Source organism: Phalacrocorax carbo, chromosome 2, assembly GCF_963921805.1.
Source record: "Phalacrocorax carbo chromosome 2, bPhaCar2.1, whole genome shotgun sequence".
Lineage (NCBI taxonomy): Eukaryota > Metazoa > Chordata > Aves > Suliformes > Phalacrocoracidae > Phalacrocorax > Phalacrocorax carbo.
Genome location: NC_087514.1, coordinates 76555153 through 76578796, shown reverse-complemented (window position 1 = coordinate 76578796; position 23644 = coordinate 76555153). Strand labels below are relative to the sequence as shown.

At 41.4% G+C, this 23644-nt stretch overlaps 1 protein-coding gene across 4 annotated transcripts in view; it reads right to left on the bottom strand.

Moving 5' to 3' along the window:
* GRB10 (growth factor receptor bound protein 10) overlaps window positions 1-23644 on the bottom strand; it is a 145520-nt gene that overhangs the window by 70929 nt on the left and 50947 nt on the right. For all 4 annotated transcript variants that reach the window (XR_010371552.1, XM_064443310.1, XM_064443309.1 and 1 more), the window contains one exon: window positions 13623-13716. Coding sequence is in view for 2 of the 4 variants with exons in the window: in XM_064443310.1 (XP_064299380.1) it covers window positions 13623-13716 (94 nt within the window). In the remaining 2 variants the exon portion in view is untranslated. The remainder of the gene's footprint in view (window positions 1-13622; window positions 13717-23644) is intronic.

The window sequence follows — 23644 nt, the reverse complement described above, 5'->3', positions numbered from 1 at the left end:
ATAACATCAGAATGCACAGTTATCTAAAAATTTATAAAAGTTTTAGTAGTAAAAAAATAAATTAAGGTTGGTTGTTTTCTGATGTTTTTATGCAACTATACATTCTCAACTCTAATCATAAAATGGATGAAACCCCAACATATGGTTTGAGAACAGCAAAGACCTGCATTAAGATCTTCTGCACCACGTAAAGCACTAGAACCAGCTCCAAAGTTTTCTTTGCAGTCCTGCAGAGTGGACATCCCACATGGGTTTCCCTTCAACTTCCAGTGAACTAATTTTGAGAGTTAGCTTGCATCTGGTGAAGAGCAGCACTTTGTGTTTGTGCTGTACTTGATTCAAATAAATTTCAGATTCTTACCATCTTCCACTTTCACCACAGCGGGTACCATTTCACTAAGAGCCACTTACTGCTCTTTTCTACCTTATTAACCTCTATAGTGTCCACTCTGTCAGCAACACCCCTCTATTTTGTCCTCATTAGCCAGTCCCTCTGTCAGCCCCTCCAAAATTGAGGATGCACTAGAAGACTTTCTCCTCACATGCTCTCAATAAAATGCATCTTGAAGTAATCTAGATTCCTGCATGAGACATGTCAAGTATTTTGACAGATGCTTTTCAGGCAGGCATTCATTAACACGTGAAAAGCACTCACATTGCTTGTATCAGGTCAGTGCATAAAGCAAAGTATGCAAAACAGCAGCGCTTTTCCAGGACAGCTGAATCTGTATAAAGGGATCACAAAACTATACTGATATTACTGTACCCATAAAAGTTTGGGGATATATTAACCCTTACATTTCTTCCAAGCCTATTTAAAAGCTGTTTAACCCACAGCACTAAAAATTAATCTTCTACCTCACAGATTTGAAATCTCCAAGTAGATAACTTAATAGTACATAAGCATTTCTTCTCTATCCCTTCTGTGTCAAATTTGTTGACAGGGGCTGAGTTTTCCTCTCTGTGTGGCACAATCATCAAAAGAACTAATTTCAGGCTGGAGCCGAGATGCACAACATTCAATGTTAACCTCTGGAATTCAATCCCTCACTCCATATAGGTCTGCAAGTTTGCCTGAAATACAAGGAAAGGTTGCTCACAACTAGTTCAGTAGAAATGACTCCATATTTCAACTATTTTTCCTGTTAAAATATCTGTATTTCTAGCCCAGTGTAATTGTTTAAGAATGCCTTTACTGCTGCATTTCATTTCACTTGTCAAACCAGAATAAACTTCCTTCGGAGAAAGTGGTTTTTTGCTACTACAAGTACATTAGGAAGTGTGCCAGCACAGCTGTACCACCAAACCCCTGGGAGACACCAGGCCCTGGGGAATGTAAATGGTCTGAGAACAGCCTATTTGAAAGGACATCTCTTTTCAGAGCAAAGTCATCAGCGCTGCAATCACCAAGTCCTCCTGCTCAAACACCCTCACTGTAAGAAATTTGGCATTTCTCCCCAATAGTCTCAATTGGCCTTGGAGCCAACATTCTGTCAGATTCATCTCTAAACTTGCTCTTCAGAAAGAGATCTCTCAGTTTTGTATTTCACCAGCCTAACACAGCTGGAGACGTGCATCCTGGCCCAAACAGCTCGGCACCATTGCAATATGGAGGGAGGATTGAGAGGGGTTTTTTTGTTTTGCTCTGTTTGGTCATTTTTTTAAACAGAAGGTTTATAAAGATACACAATAGTGGAAAGATATTACCACAAATATAAATACTGTATTAGTAGACATCTCGGCTCCTACAGTTATGAAAATGAATTGCATCTCTTTTAATAGTTTCACTTCAGTTACATGCTAAAACCATCTTAAAGAAACTGCACGGCCTTTCACCACGCTTTATGCCTCAAGTGGTTTCCCCTTATCTCGTTATCCCACATTTAATGCCAATTTATTTTTCTTATTTTAAAGTAAATGTTCTGACATTAACTTGCAAGGCTGGTCACCGTTCCCAACTTTGATTTCAACCCCCATGCACACAGAGAAAGCTTCAACTACCCTTCAGCTTAATTCACTGACCCCCTCCCTACTGTGAGTCAGGAATTATGCCCCTCCAAAGAACATTTATAGTACTTAGAAGCTGCATTATCTTTCACCACTTTCATGTCATACACTGCATACAAACAAGTCAATCTCCAGAAAGGCTACCCGCCATGTCCAAGTAACAGCCTATAGTTTACCCTGTAATATTAGGATACAATCTTATGTTCACATTTCAGTCTTGATTTCATCTCTTCAGAACTGGCTCTCGACATAAGACTGTGAATAAAGCAGGACTTCATCTTCAAAAATAGTATGCACACTACAAAGCAGATCTCAAACACACATTTGACACAAGTTTTGCAATAGGAATATCCCCATTTTGCTGATGGGGAAAATGTAGGTAGACAGCTACAGTGATCTGTTTCATCCCATGTAACAGCTAATTTGTTGAACGAGTGATTCTAACTCCTTGCCCTGCTCCACACAGCCCAGCGGCCAACCCCAGCAAGTATTTCTCAACTCCTGCTGGAGGGATTGGGAGTATGGAGAGCCCATCGCTGCTTCTGCGCACTCACATGAAGAAACATACACTTAGCAGCGTCCCGCAATGATTTCTGCAGTCCAGTTTCATCAAAACCTTGTGTGGGCCTGGCGATTCTGAGCAGCTTATAGCTGCCTGAGATATAGATGGCTAACTAACAACACATGGGAGGTCAGGTCTTCTGCTGCCATCATTTAACTCCTATAGTTCACAATCGCTTGTTCGCATAAGAGCGTAGAGTCTCTGTGCAACTCTGCAGTGCAGATTTTGGAGGTTTGTTACTCCACACAACTTCCAAATGAGTGAAAAAGGAACCACCACCCCCCACGAACACCCTCCTGTCAATAAAGTAGGCAGTCGGCTCGAGGTCACTCATTGCCTTGAGATTGCCTTCTTTCAGTGGGGTCTGGCTGTGGGTACAGGCAGTACACTCTGCAGATGTAGGGATTACAGAAAGAACCAGCACGTTGCTGTAATAAAACCCTGTACTGTTTTACACTGTTCTTGCTATCTTAAGTCTGACTTAAGTCATGAACCTTTAATCATTTTTTAAACATAGAAAATCATGTTGATACTTAAATAAACACAGCTTTGCCACTAAGAAAGCTTACTTTCACATTCACCCTACACCACAGAAATTTGCCAGGTATTTTTAGTGACATCCATTTTTTTGGATATACCGCAGTATATATTCTTCATGACATAACTAAGTTAAGCTATACTTGCTGATACAGACCATGAGCACATTCCAGTACAACTTGTTTGTCTGGACTAAAGGAAAGACGTTCCCATGCCGGGGGAAAAAAAAAAAATATCTAGAAATCTGCAGTCCTCAACTTCCCTGTCATCTGGCAGAACCAATCTCTTTTATAAACAGATTAGAAAAGGCATTTCTAAGAAAGACAACATTTAAGCCGTAACTTGAATTTGGCATTTTCCTCTCAGCTCTAAGATGTTTTACATCTTTATGTGACAATCCCAGTCTTCTAGTATGTAATCTCCTCAAAATTGTTCTAATATGCAGAAAAGGATACTAAAACCTTAAATTAATTCTATACTTGTCTAGACTGCTTAACCTGAATTTGCTGTAATAGTGTCAGCCAACTTTTAAAATCCACCTGATTCTTAAGTACAAAGCCGACTTCTGGTTAGCATTTATAATTCTTCCTCTACGACCAGCTAACAACTGAAGAGGGAGGGCACCAAGCTGTTGAATCGTAAGGAATCCTAAAGCAACAGAAGCCTTTGCCAGGAGAACTGCTATGTCGCAAATATGCCCCATTTCACTTTTGCAAATGAGTGTTAACACCTTTGTTCTGTTTCTTACCCCTGGAAATGTTACAGATTTGGACATTGCTCAGTATTTTTTATTTAGTTATTTGTATTTTTTAAAAGAAGAGCAAAGTCAATTTCTGTATTCATTCCTAAGACAATAAAAGCTCTGCTTAGAGGACAGAGCTTGTAAAAAGGTAAATTAACTTATATTTTGCTCCACCTGAGGCACTCGAAAGAAGAGGCAGAAACCAAAGGTTAGGACACTTTCACCATTAGGAAAAACAATGGAAAGAAACCAAGAGCTGTACTGCCTGTTCTCCACCCTCTCACTACACTTTGATAGAGACCAAAAATACAACTTTGAAGGTCAGGGGAAAACAAAAACCTAAAAATTAAATACACATCTCAGAATTGTTTGCAGACAAGAGGGCTGCATTTTGTCAGCTATTAGAAATTATCTGCCATCACAAGAGAGATCAAAGGTGCATGGCTGATCAGAGACACGACACAAATCAGTTCAGTGTACTTTAAATGGTAGTGGGAGTAACCCAGGGCTTTATCTGAGGGAGTTAAATGGATTTCTTTCTGGTGGAGGGGCTGGAATTATATCTAGTCCCAAAAATGCTAAATGTACTGATGAACTAAGGCTGTTAAAAGGTTTCTTGTGAAGCTCAAGTCCAGCAATCTCAAGATTTCAGGGAGCAGGTTCTGACATTACAACTGCCTCCACTTTGCCACAGCACAGCTACCACACTCTTGGAAATAAGTTTTATAGGAAAAGGGGTCTGTTTTCCACAGAGACGTACAGTAACACTGTGCTCTTGATACAGATTTTACCAAAGTAGAAAGATTTTAAAAAGAAAATAGCACCCCATGTCACAGTAATTTCAAACACTACATGCACTGCAGATAAATAGATCAGAAATTGATTGCTATTTATAGGTGACACTCTTAGATGTCCAAATAAGCAGAATAGCTTTATTTCAGACTTGAACACAACAGTCATGAAACTAGATTAGCATCCTAGGGCTTTCCATGTAATCAGATACTGAAAGGCAATTCTCTCTCCATTAAAGCTGACCTTGCATAGTGACACTGTACTTTTATCTCAAAAATTAGAGATATTTACACTTTCGAAAATATTCTTTTAAGCAGTATTTTGTAACAGGAGTATAGCTGTAGCGAGTATGGATTGTTTCCATTTCTAAACATACCCTTCCCCTTTACATGTCAAACTGCCTTTGAAATTTAGGATTTGATTTTGGCTAAGGTGTCAGACTTGGAGGTTAATATTCTGATGCTGCAGAGACACTGTTTTTACTGAACAACTGCCATTGTTACAGCACGATTAAAAACTAGGCTACATAATAAATCAACTTTCCTAACTGGAAAGCTCATTAAGTGCCCACAGCCGAGTTTTTACATTTGGCTATAACACCTTCACTGAAAGGTTCAAAAGCTTCTTACATAAAGCTAAATACACTTAAAACATCCCCCCCCACTTAACAGGGAAGAATATGCAGAACCCAAGGACGTGAAAGAAGACGAAGTGGCAGCACAGGCAAGACTTCAGCTCAGCCACGTTAAAAGCATCATTCAGAAGCTCCCAAAAGAGCCCTCGCTGATAGTTTCAATTTCCATCCTTCTGCTCTCCTAACATCTTGACAGTACAAATTTAGTCAGATTACAAAAGAAAACATAAAGGCAATAAAGTTATTCCAGAAAACATATGAGGTCATCCCAAGATCTTACAGTTAACTTGCATTGATTAAATTAGAAGAGGGCATTTCAGATCACTAAGCTCAATTATAGACCATTAACTCAAATGGAAGACGTAAGCCACCTAGGAGGCAGAGGACAAACCGAGACCACAAGTCTCTCCATACCCGTTGGCATGAGTAAATAGATAGGTATATAAAGCAATTAAAAAAAAACTGGAATCTGTCACACTTGGCTGCTTTAGCAATCTGCTTACAGAAATGATGGAGATGACGCAAGTTGCTATGTAAGTACATTTACAGAGGAGAGAGCCCACTACCCGTAGAATGTTGGACTGACTTAGAAAAGACATAAGAGCAAGAAACAAGCTCAGCTCAGGCACCCCGGAGAAGCACCTCATCACGAGTTCAGACACTGTTTTCCCTCCTGTATCTGAGTTTCCGCAAGCACACCTTTTCCAATAGAAGTGTTGGACTCAGGAGCTTAAGCCCCAAAAATGAAAAGCCCGAAGTCATCTCTGTGAAGGTCTCCCAGGTCGCTTTCCTTCCAGAGGCCTCTCTCAGCCCACGCAAGGTGCTGTTCCTCCCAAGCAGCCACCGGCGAGGCTGCTGTATCAGGCTGCCAGCAGACGGGTGCTCGGCAAGCGGCCAGCCACCCCGACACAACTGGAGAAGCCGCACCAGCACAGAAAGTATTTGTGCCACCGATGACATCACCCCACGGAGCTGATACACCTCTGGGGAAGCATGCCAACAGTAAACAAATACACAATGTGAACGTTTGCCTCCCACTAACAGAGCAGACTCTTCTAACAGACTAATACATTTATACAGCCCCACTTCTTCCCGACCACCCCCAATGCGCGCTGTTTCACTCAGCCGGTTCTTGTGTGATAGCTGCAGTACAGAAAAAAGTCTTCTACAGGATGTCTAGGAGTGCACACCCCCAGACAAGAAAAGAAGGCGTCCCTACACTACCCCCTCATTACCTAGCCAAAGGGTGCAAAATGACAAGTGTTCCAACACTTAGACTTAGCTCTGCTTCAGCGGTAGCAGGAAATGCACATTCCTTAAGGACAAAAGTGAATTGGAAATAACATTTTATTTTACAATTTATTTCACAGTGTCTCCCTCCCCATTTGATTTGTGGTGGGTTTCTTATAAGCCTAAAGTGATGACTCTCTACAAGTACTAAGCTAACTTGTTCTCCATTAGGTGACACATAAGGAAGGGGTGAGGGAGGTAAATGCCCTCTTACTCAGGAAAGAAGCAACAGAATCACGCCACCCAGATGCCCAATCCACATCCCCCCCCAAAGCCTTAGACAAGAATCTACAATAACAAGAAATGAGCTTCTAATCACCCCAAAATGCAGGTCTTGTAAATCTACTCCCCCCACCCCCACGATAACTCGAGATACAAATCTTGAAAGAGAAGGTGGGGGAACACAATCCCTCTATCTTCAGCATGGAAACCCCACACACACTTTCTCAGATGTCATACACCTAACAGAGCTTCAGTCCCTGAGGAAGAGGGGTGGTGCATCATGGACTATCTTGAGCAAGGAACCCAACTCGCTACCCAGCTCTACCTGCTCTCCCAATGCAACCGCTCTACCCCAGTGACCATCTCCCCTCCAACATGGTAAGGAGTTCATTACAAACATGGTAATACCTTTACCATTTTTCCATAGGCCACAAAATAGGCTTAAAATTCACTTTGACAGTCACATGAATAGGGAAGATTTTTCATATCATAATACTTCTTGCTTTAGGTTTACTTTAAAATTCTTAATTTTTTCTACATCTCCACTTGTAAAACTTCCAATGAATAACAGCCCCAAGGCAAACCATGTTACACCCTATACAACCAAGACAGAGGGCTCCTTCCCTGCACTGAATCCTACCTTGTCAGAGAAATTTACCCAAAGAACACAGTAAATCTTGAGAGATTCTAACAGGCTTAAAATCCCATGCTTGTCAACTATGAGATATTTGAGCTTTCTTTATTCATATCAGGTGTCTTCACAGGAACACATTTAATTATAAAGATATCCAAAATTGAAGATTTGCAAAGCTGATACTAAAAGTTGATATATGAAAAAGGAAATAAAACAAAAAAAAATTCAATTAAAGAAAATCCATCAGTTACCTCCAAACATGTTTCTCTGAACATGTACCATTTTCAACCATTTTTGGTCTATTTCTTCTCATTTCACTCAGTCTTCATTAACAGCCTTATTATATACAGTCTTCCTGCTAAACTCAATCAGTTGGTCTATTTTGTCATCCTGTAGCTTGCTGCAAATCTCTGAAATTATCTGTACTAAACACCAACCTACTTTGTCTTCTCTTTTCATCTTTTTTTTTTTTTTCTCTCCAGAGTTCTGTCAGTCCAAGGGTTTGGAAACTAATATAATGAGGGAAGTTAAACTTCTACACAGCCATTATGGGTGCCCTCCTAGTAACTGTGCTAACAAGATTCATCACCAAATACAACGGAAGCCTTCTCCAAAACAAGACAAAAGCGACTGTAATGAGCTAGGCAGGAAGCGAGGGCTCCGCTCACTGCATAAGGGTAGTCGGTGTAAATCTTTTTGGCACTAATGGTGGTTTTTTTTCTAAGGCTGGACAATAACAACAACATTTATACAATGCAGAAGAATTCATGAATGTCTGGCAGCTTTTGGTATTGTATCTGCAATACAAACAAGACTATCTGTTTTTCACTCTACGTTTTCCATTCAGTACCAGCTGGATTCTGCAAAAACACGGGTGTTAGTTCTGATACACCAAGTAACAGAGTCACCCCAGTGGGATCCCACAACTGAAGCATATCAGGAGTAGCAACAGCCGTTACTAAACACACTCTTCCTTAGCTACACAACAAATAACAAAATCACCTCAACCTCACATGCCTTTCCTGAGGCAGATACAAAAGAAAAGATTTCAAAAGCAAGTAATAATAGCAGTGGTGGAGAAAGAGTGCTACAGAAGATTATTTCTCTGGGCTAAATCTTAGGCATCGCAATACTTCATCTAAGCCCATACTCATTCAAAAGTCTGTCCGTATTTAAATGGCCTTGTATTTTTTGGACCCAGGCAGCGTGCTATAAGGGTGGTTTCCACCACCGCTGACATTCACTGTCTCTATAAATGTTAATGTATTAGTTACTAGCCAGCAAGGTACAGGACAGCATCTATCTCACAAGCAGGCTGCAGTGCAATGCAAGTTGGCAGCTGCTCTGGATCCCTCCAGTTTCGATGGGAACAAGTCATCTGTACCTACGTGCAGGAAACCTAACGGCAACTGATCCACAACCCCAGCATCTTCATTGCCTCACTATAAGCAAGGTTTCCTACCATGACCAACCAAGAAAGACCAAAGGATGAGCTGGCTGTTAGCAAAGGACAGCTATTGGCTAGAACAACTCCTATCACCATTTTCTTCCTGCTGCCAAAGCCACCTGGCTATGGAGACAGAGATACCACAATATTTGGCTCAGTTCTGTTCACGAACTGCTGTGACAAAAAGCATGAAGTCCAACAAGAGCTGAGAGTGCCTCAAGAGATGGCTGCATGCAAATGCAATAATAAAAGGAAGACAGATCTTTCATCACAAACCCGTGGCAAAACACATTTGTACAGACACCAACAATCATCCCACAAGTACACATGTACAGAAAGTGCCAGAATTTAATGTCTAATGCTTCCACTAAAAGTTAAGGTGACAGAATGCATCATATTTATGCCTGGCTTCAAAATCCTGAAAAAGAAGTGGCTACACAACCCTAAAAAGCACATGTCAAGTACCAATAAAATGTACTGCCCGTAAATTTCACGTCCAGGTCTGGAGTTGGCACTGTTTGCTGCTTGCTAGAAAAACAAACAGAAAAATGAGCTCTGAAATAAACCTTAACAAAGAAAAACAAAGTAGTAGAAAGCAAGACAAGAAACAGCAGTGGCACGGCTGACAGGTTTAACCCCCCTGAAGACAGAGTAAACCAATTCAGTTGGGCTTACGGTTTTCTGTGGCATCGTGTATTTTGCTAGCATACTTCATCTGGCAAGGCTGCTCCTAGACAGCACAGGGAAATCCATTGGATAGACTTGCTACTGAGACACATTCAGGGTTAACTTTGGTGGCACCACAGAGCAGTACGCTCCACCACAAGGAACAGAGGCTGCATTGCCAGGGTGCTTGGTGAGAGAGGAGATCCAGCAGCATCCTTTGCAACGGGGCGCAGAGAACGAGTGCTGGAACCTACAACCCCACTAAAGGCCTCAAAACAGCACCTCCATATGAATCCAAGTATTTTGACTAAATTACTACTGTGCTTCCCCAGCTCTATCCCTCGCTACTGGACAGGGTACAAATGCTGCAGGGCTACACATTGCAGAGAACCCATCATTGCAAGATATTAAACATTTGTGAGTGCTAAATTTTTTGCAAAGCGAGACATGGCTGAGGAGGCTACAGTTTCCTTCATCTCCACACGCCACTCCTGAGGGGGAAAAAAATAAGAAAAACAACAATACCTGTCCCATCCTAAGCATTCTCTCACTTCCTCTTTCTCATGGTGTTTTTAAAGATCCTAAATAGCTGTTCTGATCGTTTCTTAACCTCCTTCCTTAACTCTTTGGGAAACGCCACAGAGTTTAGACACATTTTTTCTTCTCTAAGCCTAGAGGTTTTACTACAACTTCTGGAAGGACTGTTCAAGAAATACTTGACTTGCTGTTTATTAAATGCCAAATCCTAGCTGGCTGTTGTTAATTTTCTAGAACTTTCAACAGGTAGCTGAAGAGTATCTGGGCCTTTACATCAGTTGGTATTAGTATTGTTCAGCTGGATGAAGCTCACTCTTTCCTACTGCAGTTGATTTATGAAGTAGCTTTTGGGGAATAGAGGTAAGAAATCCTAGTTCCTACTCTCTGTGTTTAGTGCCTTTACAGAATTTACCCAACTATCAGCATCACTGAAAAGTGGATACTAAATAATGGCTTGGATATAAGAATACTTGTTGTTAAAGTTGCATTTATCAGCATACCTACATATAAGCAGTTATTGAACTATTTCTAGGAAAATACACCATTCCATCTGCACGCAAATTTTTTACACCTGTTTCATATGAAACCTGCCTATTTTAAAGACTCCTCATTTTACAAAAGTATTCTCTACTCCCCAGTCTTTACAAGATATTCTTTCAAAATAAAAAGCTGAACAGTTATAAAGCATCTGCTTGTGTAAAAAGAGTGATTCAGCAGGAAACATGTACTTGAAATACCCTTCACAAGAAAGAGCTTATTCACGCAGGGACAGTTGGCAGGGATATCTCAGTCTTGTGTTGAAGGGATTCAGATGCCTGGGAGGAAGCTAATCACCATTTTTATAGGCAGTGGAAAGCAGGGTCTGGTTCAGAATTGCAAGTGCTTGTACCAAAGCTCTCCCAGTGAAAAGCAAAAGGCTGTAAGTTAATGTTCAACAGAAACTGGCAAATCTGCCGTGCTCACTGAGCAATGTGGTCAGGTATGAATTGGAAGTGTACACATAAAACAGCGTAATAAGTACGGTATGAATTGGAAGTGTATACATAAAACAGCGTAATAAGTACGGTTGCTCAGAGTTCAGATGCAGCGTTTAAGGCACAGCACATTAAAGGAAAAAAGACAGGAAGCACCCAACACATGAAATATTTTAGCCAACTCTAATCCTTCCACAATTTCTGCTCACATTATGTATATATGAAACCAGCTTTGTTGCAAGCCTATCAGTTTTCCTTAAAAGTCCTGCAAAACACCGGAATAAAAGCTTTAGATCTGCTAGTCTGTATAAGCGGAAGTCAGCAAGTAATGTTGTATATAACTGGAATCAACATTTGCCGTAGTCTGTTGCAAATATCTTTATCATTAGCATGATCAAGACACACCACCAAACAGATTAACTTAAATGCAAGCAGTGTTCCTGCAAGCTACCTCTGAACACAGGTTTACTCTAAGTTTTTCACTGAAGTCGATTCCAGCATGTTATCCGTTATTTTCTATTAAAGCTTTGGTTTACTGTAAGGGTAAAAAAAACCAAAACAGCTGCCACAAAACTTAAAAACCGCATTTATTTTAATCATCTAGTCTTCCTATTTATTGTGCGACTGACTGAATCAGAGCTAGTTCAGACCATGTCGCAACTCCCTCTGAAGCTCTTCATGTTTTACTTTTCTACACACTATTCATTGATCAGTTGCTGGAATATGTGGCAGCTCTTAAAATACTTGCACTTTCAAGTTATTGGACAAAAATGTGTATTTCATATGTTATGAAAGAGTAGACGCTCACACTTGGACAGATCAAACACAGGAGACGTGACATACCATCATGCTTACAGCCACTTCCACTTCCAAGAAAAAACTGGAGCAGCAGGTATCATGCCTGCAAGGCACATCGCTTCCCCCTGACACTGCAAAAAGACGAAGGTGCTACAGCCCAGTGCAGCATTAGAGGCCGCTACTGGGCATTCAGGTTTCAGTTCTTAATCCATGCCACTTACGTAACAGCGTTTCATGGTCATGGGGGTAGGCAAGATTAATAATGTGCTAAATACCTACTTCAGCAACAAAATCAGTACGATTTTAGAAACACTGCATCTGATCGCTATCAGTCAGCTGACAGGAAAAAACATCCCAAACAATTTGTGGGTAGAAAAGCGATCTTTACTTCGGAAAGTATTGGGGAAAATGTTAACTGGGTCTTGCTTTAGAAACAGGCATTAAACTGCCAGTGGCCCCTAGGCAAAGCATTCTTTTTAAAGATAGCTCTTTCATAAATTAATCTGGACAAGTTCACATACAGACATTTGTGTCAAAGTGGCTGAAGCAGAGGCACACATCAGGTGACACTGTGTGGATCCTTCTGCAGTACTGCTATACTGATAGAGGAAAAGGACCCAAAAAGGAAGCAGGAAAACGTGAGGCTGCAAAGTGGGCATTTCTCTATCAAAATGCAGTATTATCTATCTCTTCAATATAAGTGTTCAGACTTCGTAAGCAGCAACCACACATACTTTAACACATGAACATCGATCACACAGAATGTGTTCCCCCCCAAAATCCGTTGATTAAAGAGGGGTATTTACAAATAGCTTCAATAAGTCACCTTTATAGCTATGCTCCAGGATTTGCACATCCCAAGGTAAGTGAAATCAATGTAACAGTCCATTCTAATATGGATGAAAAAATGGTATTTATAAACTGTGCTGTATGCATGCAAGCATGCCACAACACACTGCCTGTGCTGCTTCAAGTTTTTGACTAGATAACATGGCAACCTGTTATCTTCTATTTTCAATTGAAAGCAAAGCTTTAAAAAACTGGAAGACTTGGGGCACAAGGAGGGGAATAAATTAAGCTATCAGGAACCCTGAGGGTAAGGGGGACATCACTGTTTAAGATGGAACTCTCTATTATTAATTATTTCAAAGCCAAAACAATAATGCTGAGCTAAAAAGTCCCTACTATAATAGTAACTGTTTTTGTTTTTTTTTTAGGTATCTGAACAGACAGAAAATGGCAAAGAAAAACTTGTAGAATTTATTTTAACTTTTTGTGTATGTTCCTGTTGAATTACAGAAGCTAAACTATTGCACCACCATTACAACATCTAGTTCAGGACCTTCTTTCCCTGAATAAGATGATTTCTGTCATGCAAAGCAAGCAAACATACTTTTCTCCTACTCTAACAGTTGAGCCACAGCCCTGAACCCTTCCTGTGGCAGTCAAGAAATTTTTAAACGCAACTTTAACATTATAGATGTTGAATTCAGTTTCAGTATTTCCCTCCTTCCCCCTCCTAATTATGGGAGAATATCCCTGCCACCCAGGCTAGCAATACCAGTTTGGGTCAAGGCTTGAGATGCACCACAGGTTCCTCTTTATCATCACCCATTGCTCAAAGGACAATTGCGATAAAAACCGATTTCTTCAGCATTCTTCCTCTGACCATCCAGAACTTCCCCCCCCCCCCCCGAGAATGAGAAAGAAATGGCAACATGGAGGCAAAACCATCTCTGCACTCCTCCACGCAGCCTGGATTCCCACCCACTGTTCTTACCTTGGTGGTTCAGGGAGATGCGGTTAGATGGTTCCTGGAAACTGGGTTCCACCAGATCCCGCCGACCATGAGCCGAAGTCTGATCTACATTGTCCTAAAAACAGAAGAGCAGAAAATCTTACCAAAACCAGGCATTCTGTACTCCCTGTGAGCTACATTGCACGGAGCCAAGACGCTGGTACAAAAAAAAAAATCCCTGCCATACCTCCGGAAGGAGAAACCAATGTCAGAGAAGACAGGATGGGGGGGAAGACTATAGGGGGACACTAGACTGCCACATTAATACCTGTGGCAAGAATCCAGAATCATTTGTACATCAGTTTGCATTTCAAGCTGGGAAATAACAATGTAAATGTACTTTCTAGTTTAACAAAAGTTTCTTCTTGCATCAAATTATGTGGAGGCTTGGGGCTTTGTTTTCTTTAATTCTAAGTCTGTGGCTTAGGGGTTTGTAACTAATTAACTGGACCGAAACAGATTCAGTAGCGAACTACTAAACCTCAAGAGGAATCAGAAGTTCAGTTTAGATAAACATCCATGGCTCTGGATGCCAACCTGTTGTTTTTTCTTTTTTTTTTTTCTTCATACTAGAACTCTCACAATATCAGGTTTCAAGAAGTTTTAACACAGACTGTATTTGGCTAAGGCTAAAATACCACAGATTCTCACAGATCTTGCCAAAGACGGCGGCTAGGAAAAAACAGGAAAATTGAACTATAAACAAAAAAATAAGAAAAACAAGATAAGTTGCATTACATTTTAGAAGTATGAGGAGGAAATTTAAAGCAGGTACACAGTATACACAGTTGGCATACCTTTGCAGATACCAGTTAAGGGTGGGTATGGAAAAACAGAAGCAAGTGCATAAAAGTTGACTGCATTGATATATCACCAACCATAAACTGCTGTAGTGATACATGTGACTGCGTACATGTTCCTGCTGTGCCCAAAGTGTGGGATAAATACACAATGGCACGACCCACATTTATGTCAGAACATAGGAACCACCTTCGTGGCAAATAACGACGTAGTTATGGCAGAGAACTAACATGCACACAGTAAGTGGCAATTCAACGATGCACAACCATGAGCTCTCAGCCCAACATATCCAGTTTACAGAATACAAGCTAATGCTCAAAAACATAATAGATGTAGTACTTGGGATATGAACTGTATACAGTTATACAGGATATGAAATAAAATATATTACCTCTTTTTCAGAGAGACTGTCTCAAACAGCAAATACTTCAGCTTTGATTCAAGTACTCAAGCACCACTCAAGTGCCTTCACCATCAGGGATCAACTCAGGAGCCCACAGGCGTTTGTAATTAAAGAACTGTCAACACTGGTATGACTAAGGGAGGTTTTTACAAGTAAATAATGTATGGTAAGATTCATATGGCATCCATCTATCTAAGCCAAATGCAACTGGGACTACTCAGACTTCTGCCTCTGTACTGGCTACCTCCCCTTATAGCTCTTTACATCCTTGCCACTGATTTTCATGACACTGGCTATTGTTTCGTGAGCCACATCTAGCTAGTCTCACAAATTTTTGTAGTTGCTTCTTAGGAATAAAAAAAATCAGACCTTCTGTCAGTACAACTGTATTTATTCTTAGTTTCTTGAAACATGGCAATGTTTGTTAGCTCTTTCACTGGAGCTAACTGAACACGTGTTAGGAACAGGCAACTCGTGAGCTCCTGTCTTCATCAAATCCCTTGCAAACACAGGGTATCACATCCTACCATTATTACCACTTTTGGAGTGGTAGTCGTTTTCACTGGCTGTATCTCATTTTCTCTGGGATACCACACAGCCAGCACTGACCTGGCCCACATCATCTCAATTTTAAATATCAGGCAGGAAATTTGGGACTTGCAGCATGCAAAGACCACTGCAGGAAGTAGAAAGCACATACAAAACTAAGAGTCTGCTCCCCAGAAAGTTTAATGTACTTTTTTCAAAGGCTCCAAGGACAACAATGGGGGAGGATATATTTATCTAGGGAAAGTTTCAGTCAAAAGTTAAAGCTGAAGTTGATTGCTCTTCAGTTATTTCAAACCTAGTAAAAAGGTTGAGAGGTGAACATCGCAGGTATGGAGGACAAAGCAGCAGAACATCCTTCCTCCTAGTACAGAGCTTTCCTTGTATGTTTCCCCACATGCAATTCGACCACGTATTTTTATCAGGTAGCTAAAACCCCACTGATGCTGTTCAGCAGCATTAGTTCTGCTGCCCAGGAACGAGTCCAGACATCTGACAGATGGATGCAGTTGCGTATTGCCTCCTGGCTTGGAAGAGCAACACGACATTCCAACAGAAACAAAAGGTAGAACAGGAAAACCAGTTATAAGCTATTTGTTACACACCTATTTGTTTTCAGTTGTCTCAAGACACAGAATTCCCTAGTGGAAGGCAAAGTTCGTTCAGTACTATGTAGTAAGAGCATAAGATGTAGCCAAGATGCATCTTTTTACCTTTGGGTTTCCTACAGCAGTAACACACAAGCACTTAACTGAGAAGACCTTATTTCAGGCTTATAGCTGGTTGCAAGCCCATAACTCTTCAATTTAAACAGATTTTTTAACTAGCAATTGCCAATAATTTACAGGAATAGGATTCATCCTCTGGAATCACCTTACAGCTGTAACAGCAGATGCTACAAACCAGAGGTGTTATTCACAAAGCTTAAGCCAAAGTCATGCTAAGATGTATCAAAGTTTTCAGAAGCAGAGGTTTCAATGACTAATGATTGGCGGTGCTGCCCTTACAAAGCTGACACCCCTGCCTGTTTTGTTATGTGCAAACCCCTGCCCAGAAGGTCTGCAGACTTCTCCTGCAGCTTGAGCAAAGCATGGAACCAAAGGTTTCCTCCAGGCACTGAGGGCCAGCACAGCACAAGTGCTAAAGTAAAGCAATAGACATCCATAAACAAAGCCACACCTGTTAAAGCAATGCGGGCAGCAGAGGAGAAAAGGTAAGGGCAGTGCAATTTAAAGAGCTCAGGGTACTTTCACATGACCCTCCAGAATCTGTTTGTGTCCGCTGTGCACAGACAAACAGTGGCACTTGGCCAGCTGCAGCAGAGATCAGACAGACACTGGAACAAGGTTAAAGGAAGAAAGGGGGGGGAAACAAAAGTTATATAATTGCTGCGTGCCAGCGGCCTCGTCGTTGGGCTCCAGCTCAGGGCCACGGCCGAGTCCCTCAGCAAGGTGGGCACCTGCTTTGGTCCATCACCATCCCCCCTCCCCCCCGCTGCTGCTGAAACCGGGCTCCCACTAAGTCATGTGTTTGCTCCATGTTTTAATCCCCAGCTCTCCCTCCTCTTCCAATAAATGCTCTCAATATGAAATTAAAGCATGTTACTTAACTTACTGTACCATCCAGCTATTGTAGTATTTTTAGAAGCTCGCTGAGCATTAGCCCTCACTGACTTGTTTGCACGTACTATTTTCTCTGTCAGTCAGCATCTGCGACCAAGGATGATTTAATCAAGTAGGCTAGCAAGAGTGCTAGAAGGATCTGAAGCAGGGTTTATTTTTTACCGAATCCTTTAAAGCATTAGCATTTCATATAAGCCGAACACACCATCATTACAGGTTAGATTTCAGTGTCCTTTTGCAAACACTTACATTGCACAACACAAAATAAAACATGCTTGCATCGCATTAAGAGCCAAAGTCCACTCATAGACAGTGTTATCTCTACATATCAGTAACCAGGACAATCTGGATTTATTTTTCAATCTATAACCAAGTCTTTCAAGTTGCGCTCCTTCAACTATCACATACAATGTTTGCTGCTGTTTGTGCTAGCTTGATAAGCATTTCAGTTATCAAAGAAAACATTAAATCTTGTCTTTTAATCAGAGAATTGGATAGCCATATACTATAGCAGCTCTGCTGTCTGCACACATGCTCTTTAATCACTTCTTCAGCTCCAAGTGCTACTGTTCCCAACAGCAGTTTAGCTCAGAAGAGTATTATCTGTACAAAACAGCATTCTTGGGCTGACCAGCGCGTTGCTACTACTCTATTGCTGCTCCTCTCATCCTGGTTGCTTCAGCAAAGGTTATCCAGTCAGTCACTCAGGATACTCTTAGAGGTAAATAGGGCTTAGAGAAGGGAGGAGGCAGATTTGAAAGTACAAATAAAGTATCATCTATACTTCCCTTCTCCCTCTTTCTTTGCAAAGGAAGGGGCCTGACATTAGCAGAGACAGAGTAGCTTTCTCCAGAAGTCTGGAAATCCCCTTTCACTGAAGGCTTCAACTTTTTCTAACTTCAGCAGTCACTGAAAGATTACGAGATGAAGGAAGGCTACAAGTGGCAGCACGGCTTCTCAGAAGCTCCTGGGAGCATGGCCAGACCAAGGACGTCCAGACCACCAAGATGACAGTCCCTGGTTTTGGATTTACTGTAGCTGTCTGCAAACCCACACAGCCATGCCCCTGAACAAAAGGTTCAATTGAGCAAGAGTCACGCGTACTCATGCCAGCAGTCCCACAGCGACAAATTAAGATCATGGCATACTTCTGATGTTTGTACACCATCCAGCACAACAGAAAGTCAAGTCAGACGTGCTGACGGGTCCCACTGCAGTTTAGGAGCCTTTCAAGGCAGATACACCTCAGTTTGCACAAAGGCACTCCTGCTGCGCCAGGAGCTTGCTCCCTACCTGGCGATGCTACTAGATATCTTAAAACTAGTCAAGCATAAAGAGAAAATTAGCGAAGTCATTACTTGAGCCACATTCACTTTACTCTGTTCAGGCAAAATGATATACCTTCTGCTAGCACAGACTGAGGACACTATTGCAAAGGGTTCAAGTGTAAGTGGTTTCCAAAACAAGCAATCAAAATTCACTGAAAAGGTGTCCATCAAGGGCTATGAAAGAGTGGACACAGCTCCAGGCTCCAGAATCAGGAAGGGGATACTTTGAGAAATCACACTCACTCTTTGTATCTGCAACTTGTTGCTCTTAGACAAAGGACACAGAGGCAGATGAACCTTTTTTTATCTGACCCAGTACTGCCATTCTTAACATGCTTCTGGAGTTTCCTTAGACAATAAACAGATTAGGCAGCATTTCTTCTGAGGACCGCTTCATGTGATTCTTCACTTCCCAAACAAAAGACTATCTGCATTTATGTAAAGTAACTTTCTGCATTGTTTTCTATGCTACGCTTCTTTATACTGTCATTTTGCAGCTTAGGTTTACTTAAACCATCGAATGTACAATGAGGAGAATAGACTCCATTATGTTAAGTGCCCAGTAGCCAGCTATTTATCTAAGTAAACTTTCCTATAGCTTACTGGTATCCGCAGCCATCCACAGAGATTCTGTTGTGTCACTCAATTTTACTCTTAGCCCTGTAAAGGAAAACACATAGGCTATTACAGGAAGAAATCCACCTGACAGATCCAGATCAATGTTCAAGCTCTAATCCAAACTCCACAGTCTAGATCAATTAGTAATGCATATGATGCTCCTTTCTTAAAAGATTTAAGTCACTGGGCTTCTTAGTGACTAAATACAGCAGCACAGTCCCCTACCAGACAGCTATTTTGTACAAAATATTTTCAGCCTGCTGATGCCCCAAAGCTCAAGGAAATTTGTCCCAAGTACAGTTGTGAGAGAAGAGCAAAGCTCTTGGGTTTGTCCAAAGTCACTGCTCTGCAAATTATTTCAAGTTTACTCAAACACAGTTCATATGTTTTAATGTCTTCTGCCAGAGCTCCAGTCACGTCTTCCCCAGGCCAGTGCCTACCATGTTATAGAAATAAAGAAAAAACAGGCTTTGCACACTAGGCAAAAAACTTTAAAGCACGTTCTCAGACAACCCACATATTACATAATTAAAGACCTGTAACTAGGTTTCCTGCCTCTTAACTATAGTCATTTGACTAGGTGAAAGCCAAGTGAAAGGCTCAGTAAATCAACAGAGTAACCGTGAGCCTAGAATTTTAGCATTCCCATTGCTAAGAGAGCTTGTACAAACAAGGGCTTAAAATAAAGCCACTTAGCTTTGTCAAAAGTTGGGCTCTCTCTCCTGAAGTAGCAAAGCCACTAACTGCAGGAATCCTTCTGATTTTACAATACTGGCTGTCAAAGCTGAGAGCGATAACCCTAGAGACCAGGAAAAAACGAGCCCAGCTTGGGATTACGGGAGTAGCAAAGGCAGCAGCACATTCCTCCCAGCACACCACAGCACCTCTGATCCTCGGTGCCGCAAATCACTGAAAACATGCCTTAACCTGGCAGGGCATGCAGACCTATTGCTATCCACACATTCACACCACCTTCAGCAGACTGACCAGCCCACCACGCAACATATACAATAGCTACAAGAAACACAACATACCAGGAATTAGCAAAGAAAGAAGGAAAATGAGACTGACAGACAAGACAGACCTGTGTCCGTGGTGTACGTCTCTGCAGCAGCAGGGAATTTGTTAAATGAATCACAGGAATTATATTACATCCCATGATACGGGGGAAGGCAGAAAGGCTTACCAGTCTGACCTTGGAGGAACTTCTCTCCCGACCCCCGTCTGGGTTTCAATAACCCACTGACCAGAAAGTGCTTTAATTCAACAAAAAATTTTGGGGTATGGTCACTGTCATCAGCACCGAAACCCCATAGTGTGCATGCCCCAAGTCAGTGAAGTGTTACTCCTCCTACACCAAGGAGGAAAAAAGCTTTCTTAAATACATGGACTGATGTAGTTGAGCCAGAAAGCTATTTTTCTGAATGTGTTTCAGATTTATTTTAAGGAGTATTACCAGTTACGTGACATCATTAACTGCATTGCAACTGCTATCAGGGCAGTACTGTTTCACACCAAAACCTACTGTTACCTACTAGCGAGCTTTTTTTTTTTTTTTAAAAAAAAAGGTAGTAGCTCTTCGCCACACACACCCCACCCCCCAATAAATAAATAAATAAATAAATCTAACCTGGAAAGAGCTGGACCACAATTAGCAACCTCCAACAGTATCTGGTAGCAGCAGTTTATTCACAAAAGGCTTTTCTCCAGTAAGGCAGGAGGAAGCACACCATGCTAGCTGACAGCTCCAGCAACGCACTTTTACAGCACGCATACACGTTAGCATTACAGATTCAGCATCTCTAGGCTGGTCCTTGCAAAACTGGCATTAGCAGGGTTTTCAACACTACTGAACCCGGAATTTGGCAGGAACTACGTCAAGTTAAATTTCTCTCACTAGATGCGGTCCTCTCTTACTAGAAACGAACAGCTTCTGCAAGAATTTAGCTGTCTCTCAGTACTCTGCACAGAGAAAATGGATAGTATATTCATTCCACCATGGGCACTTTTTTGACCAGACTGCCATTTATTATAGTAGAAGAAAACTCAATACATCATGGTTGCTGTCTTTTAATCAGCTAGCAAGGAGGGAATCCAACTGACAGGCTTAGAAATGCTAAAAGCTTTGTTCTATTTTTAATGAGACTAAAACCACTGTGGCTGTTAGAGACAGTTTACATAGTTTACGGCTAAAATAAAGTCTTGAAATACAGAAAAGAAACAAATGCACAAGGTTCTTGGTGAAAGCGATCACTTCTTAAGAGCTGTCTACAGCTAGAAAGCACTTACAAAAATGAGGCAGTTACTTTCTGATAAAGTGTCTTTTTGCTTCTTTTTTTAAACAAACTAGGCTCCTTTTCATTTCTAACAAAACAGCACTGACTAAATTAAGTTTATATTAGGAAATCCGTCACAGTAGATAATTCCATGCTTATACAGAAATTCCTTTTCTTCTGCTGGTGCACACATATCTTGATAACATATCTTCAGCTTGTACTTAATTGTAAGTTAGCCTTACCTCCAAAGCAAGTCACTGTCTGGCAAGCGACTGCCACTGACGCTACCAAAACCCTAATTTACTGCATGTTCCAAGCTCTTTGGTTTTGGTCAATACAGACCCACCAATAAAGTCCCTGAAAATACCTGCTTTCTGTGACAGAGAACTGTATTTACCAATAGAAATTAAAGTTTAGTTTTATTACCCTGAGAAAGTAATGTGTTGTATTCCTTTTCTTTTTAAAGAGGCTTTTCAGTAAGATTTTGCATGGTTCTCTTATCAAAGAGCTGATACTTAGACTACAGTGCTTAAACTGAGTTAAAAGGACAGCAAGGCTCTAATGAACTTAGCAATCCATACGTGTTAACCACTATACTGGACGGTGGTCATGCAGTCTGACAGAGTGATGCAACCCATAATGATGTGTTGCTGCTCATTAAACTTTTAGCCTGTTCAAGAATTCTCACCAGGGCACTTTCTATGTTTTGTCCAAGTTTCTGAAGTGCATAGTCAGACTATATTCCTTCCTCCTCAGAAAGATAAAAAAAGGGAATATTTGTACCCAGGTGCTATTGACAATTTCAGCATGTCACACACACCTGCCCGTTCTAAGAAAATGTCTTCGAAATCATTTTCTTTTCGCTTGTACTAAAAAAAAAATCTTCCCATGTTCTTTCAGGGGAAGTTGTAACCCACAGAAAGAAGGTACAGGATATTTGATCCTTTTCAACCCACTGCCCTCGCCATGCTCAGACCTGTGAAATACAAGGTAGCTCTGTTCTACTTGGCATCAAATCTACTAGAGCTCTGGTTATAGCAGCGCTGCTGGCCAGCTGCTTCCAAGAACACTGGGCTTTGGGAGTCAGGTTTTGACAGCACGCTTGCACCGAGTGGACGGGAGACGTTCTGCGAACTGCCTTGGACAGTCTGTCCCAGCCCAGGCTGATGACGCCCTGCATTAACCTTGGAAGGCTCAGCACTTGAAAGGATGACCTCTGGTGGACTATGAGATCCGGCACTGCAGCAACACATTTGTGTGTCTCGGGCCCGGGTAGGGAGGAGAGATGGGAAGATGTTACCTAGGCTGCAGGAGCCACTATTTCCATACAAATGCATTCTCTTTAAGAATAGATATTCAAATCTCTATGCTTTGGGAAGCAGCAACCACAGGCAGACAACCTAAATTACATATTCAAGTGTATGCAACCTTATGACTAGGGAACCCTGAAAACTCAAAGACTGATAAAACTCTAACAAAGGAATGAGTAGCACAAAACACAAAGCAAAGGAATTTATCCCATCTGAACGTGGGCCTGCTTTCTTAAAGGCAATAGGGCTACCCCTTTTGTCTTCTTGATGGCTCAGGTTCAAACTGAGGGTTTGAACAGGAGATAGGTGAAGATTCTTCACAGCCCTGGACAGAGCTGATAAAGTGATAAACCTGCTGCGGGGCAAGATCCTCACACAGACCACTAAAATTCACCAGACACCAGTGAGCAAAGTAACTGTCAGATTGCTAATGAGATTGTTCTTCAGGTCTTCAAACTGAAAATCTGATTAAGTTCAAGTGCCATGTTGAACAACTTCACACAACACTACTTTGCTATCCTTACTTGCTTCAACTATCAGCAATATGGACCTTATCTCTACTTTCTAGCCAATTTGCTCAATTGCTGCAATTCAGGGTGTGCTTGATACCCCACCCCTCCTTCCCTATACAGTGATCCTTGGCACTAGATAAGTAATTAACTAGGTCAAGAAATAGCTGTCCCATCTGATCAAACCTATGATCCTAATTATATTGACCACACACCTTTCTGCTTAGATAATGATTCATTTACATATTACACCATGCAATCTGCCCCAGCACTAATTGCCCACCTTGGGCAAGGACATTTGTCATTCAGGTGACTTGCTTGCAGTTAGATACAGAACTCGTTACACATCTCCAGAACAGCAAGCCTTACCAAAAAGAAGGTATTTAAGAATCTCAGATATGGGGTAAAGATTTATATGCTCAGCTGACAGCTTAATAACCTATTGAAACAAAAAAATAAACCACCACCACAGAAATCATAGGCACATCCCTAAAGAAGAACCACCATGCCTCTTCATGATTAATACCCAGAATCCGATCTTGTGTTAGAACAGACCATCGAGCACTCCCGGAACCAAACGGCAGGGTTCCC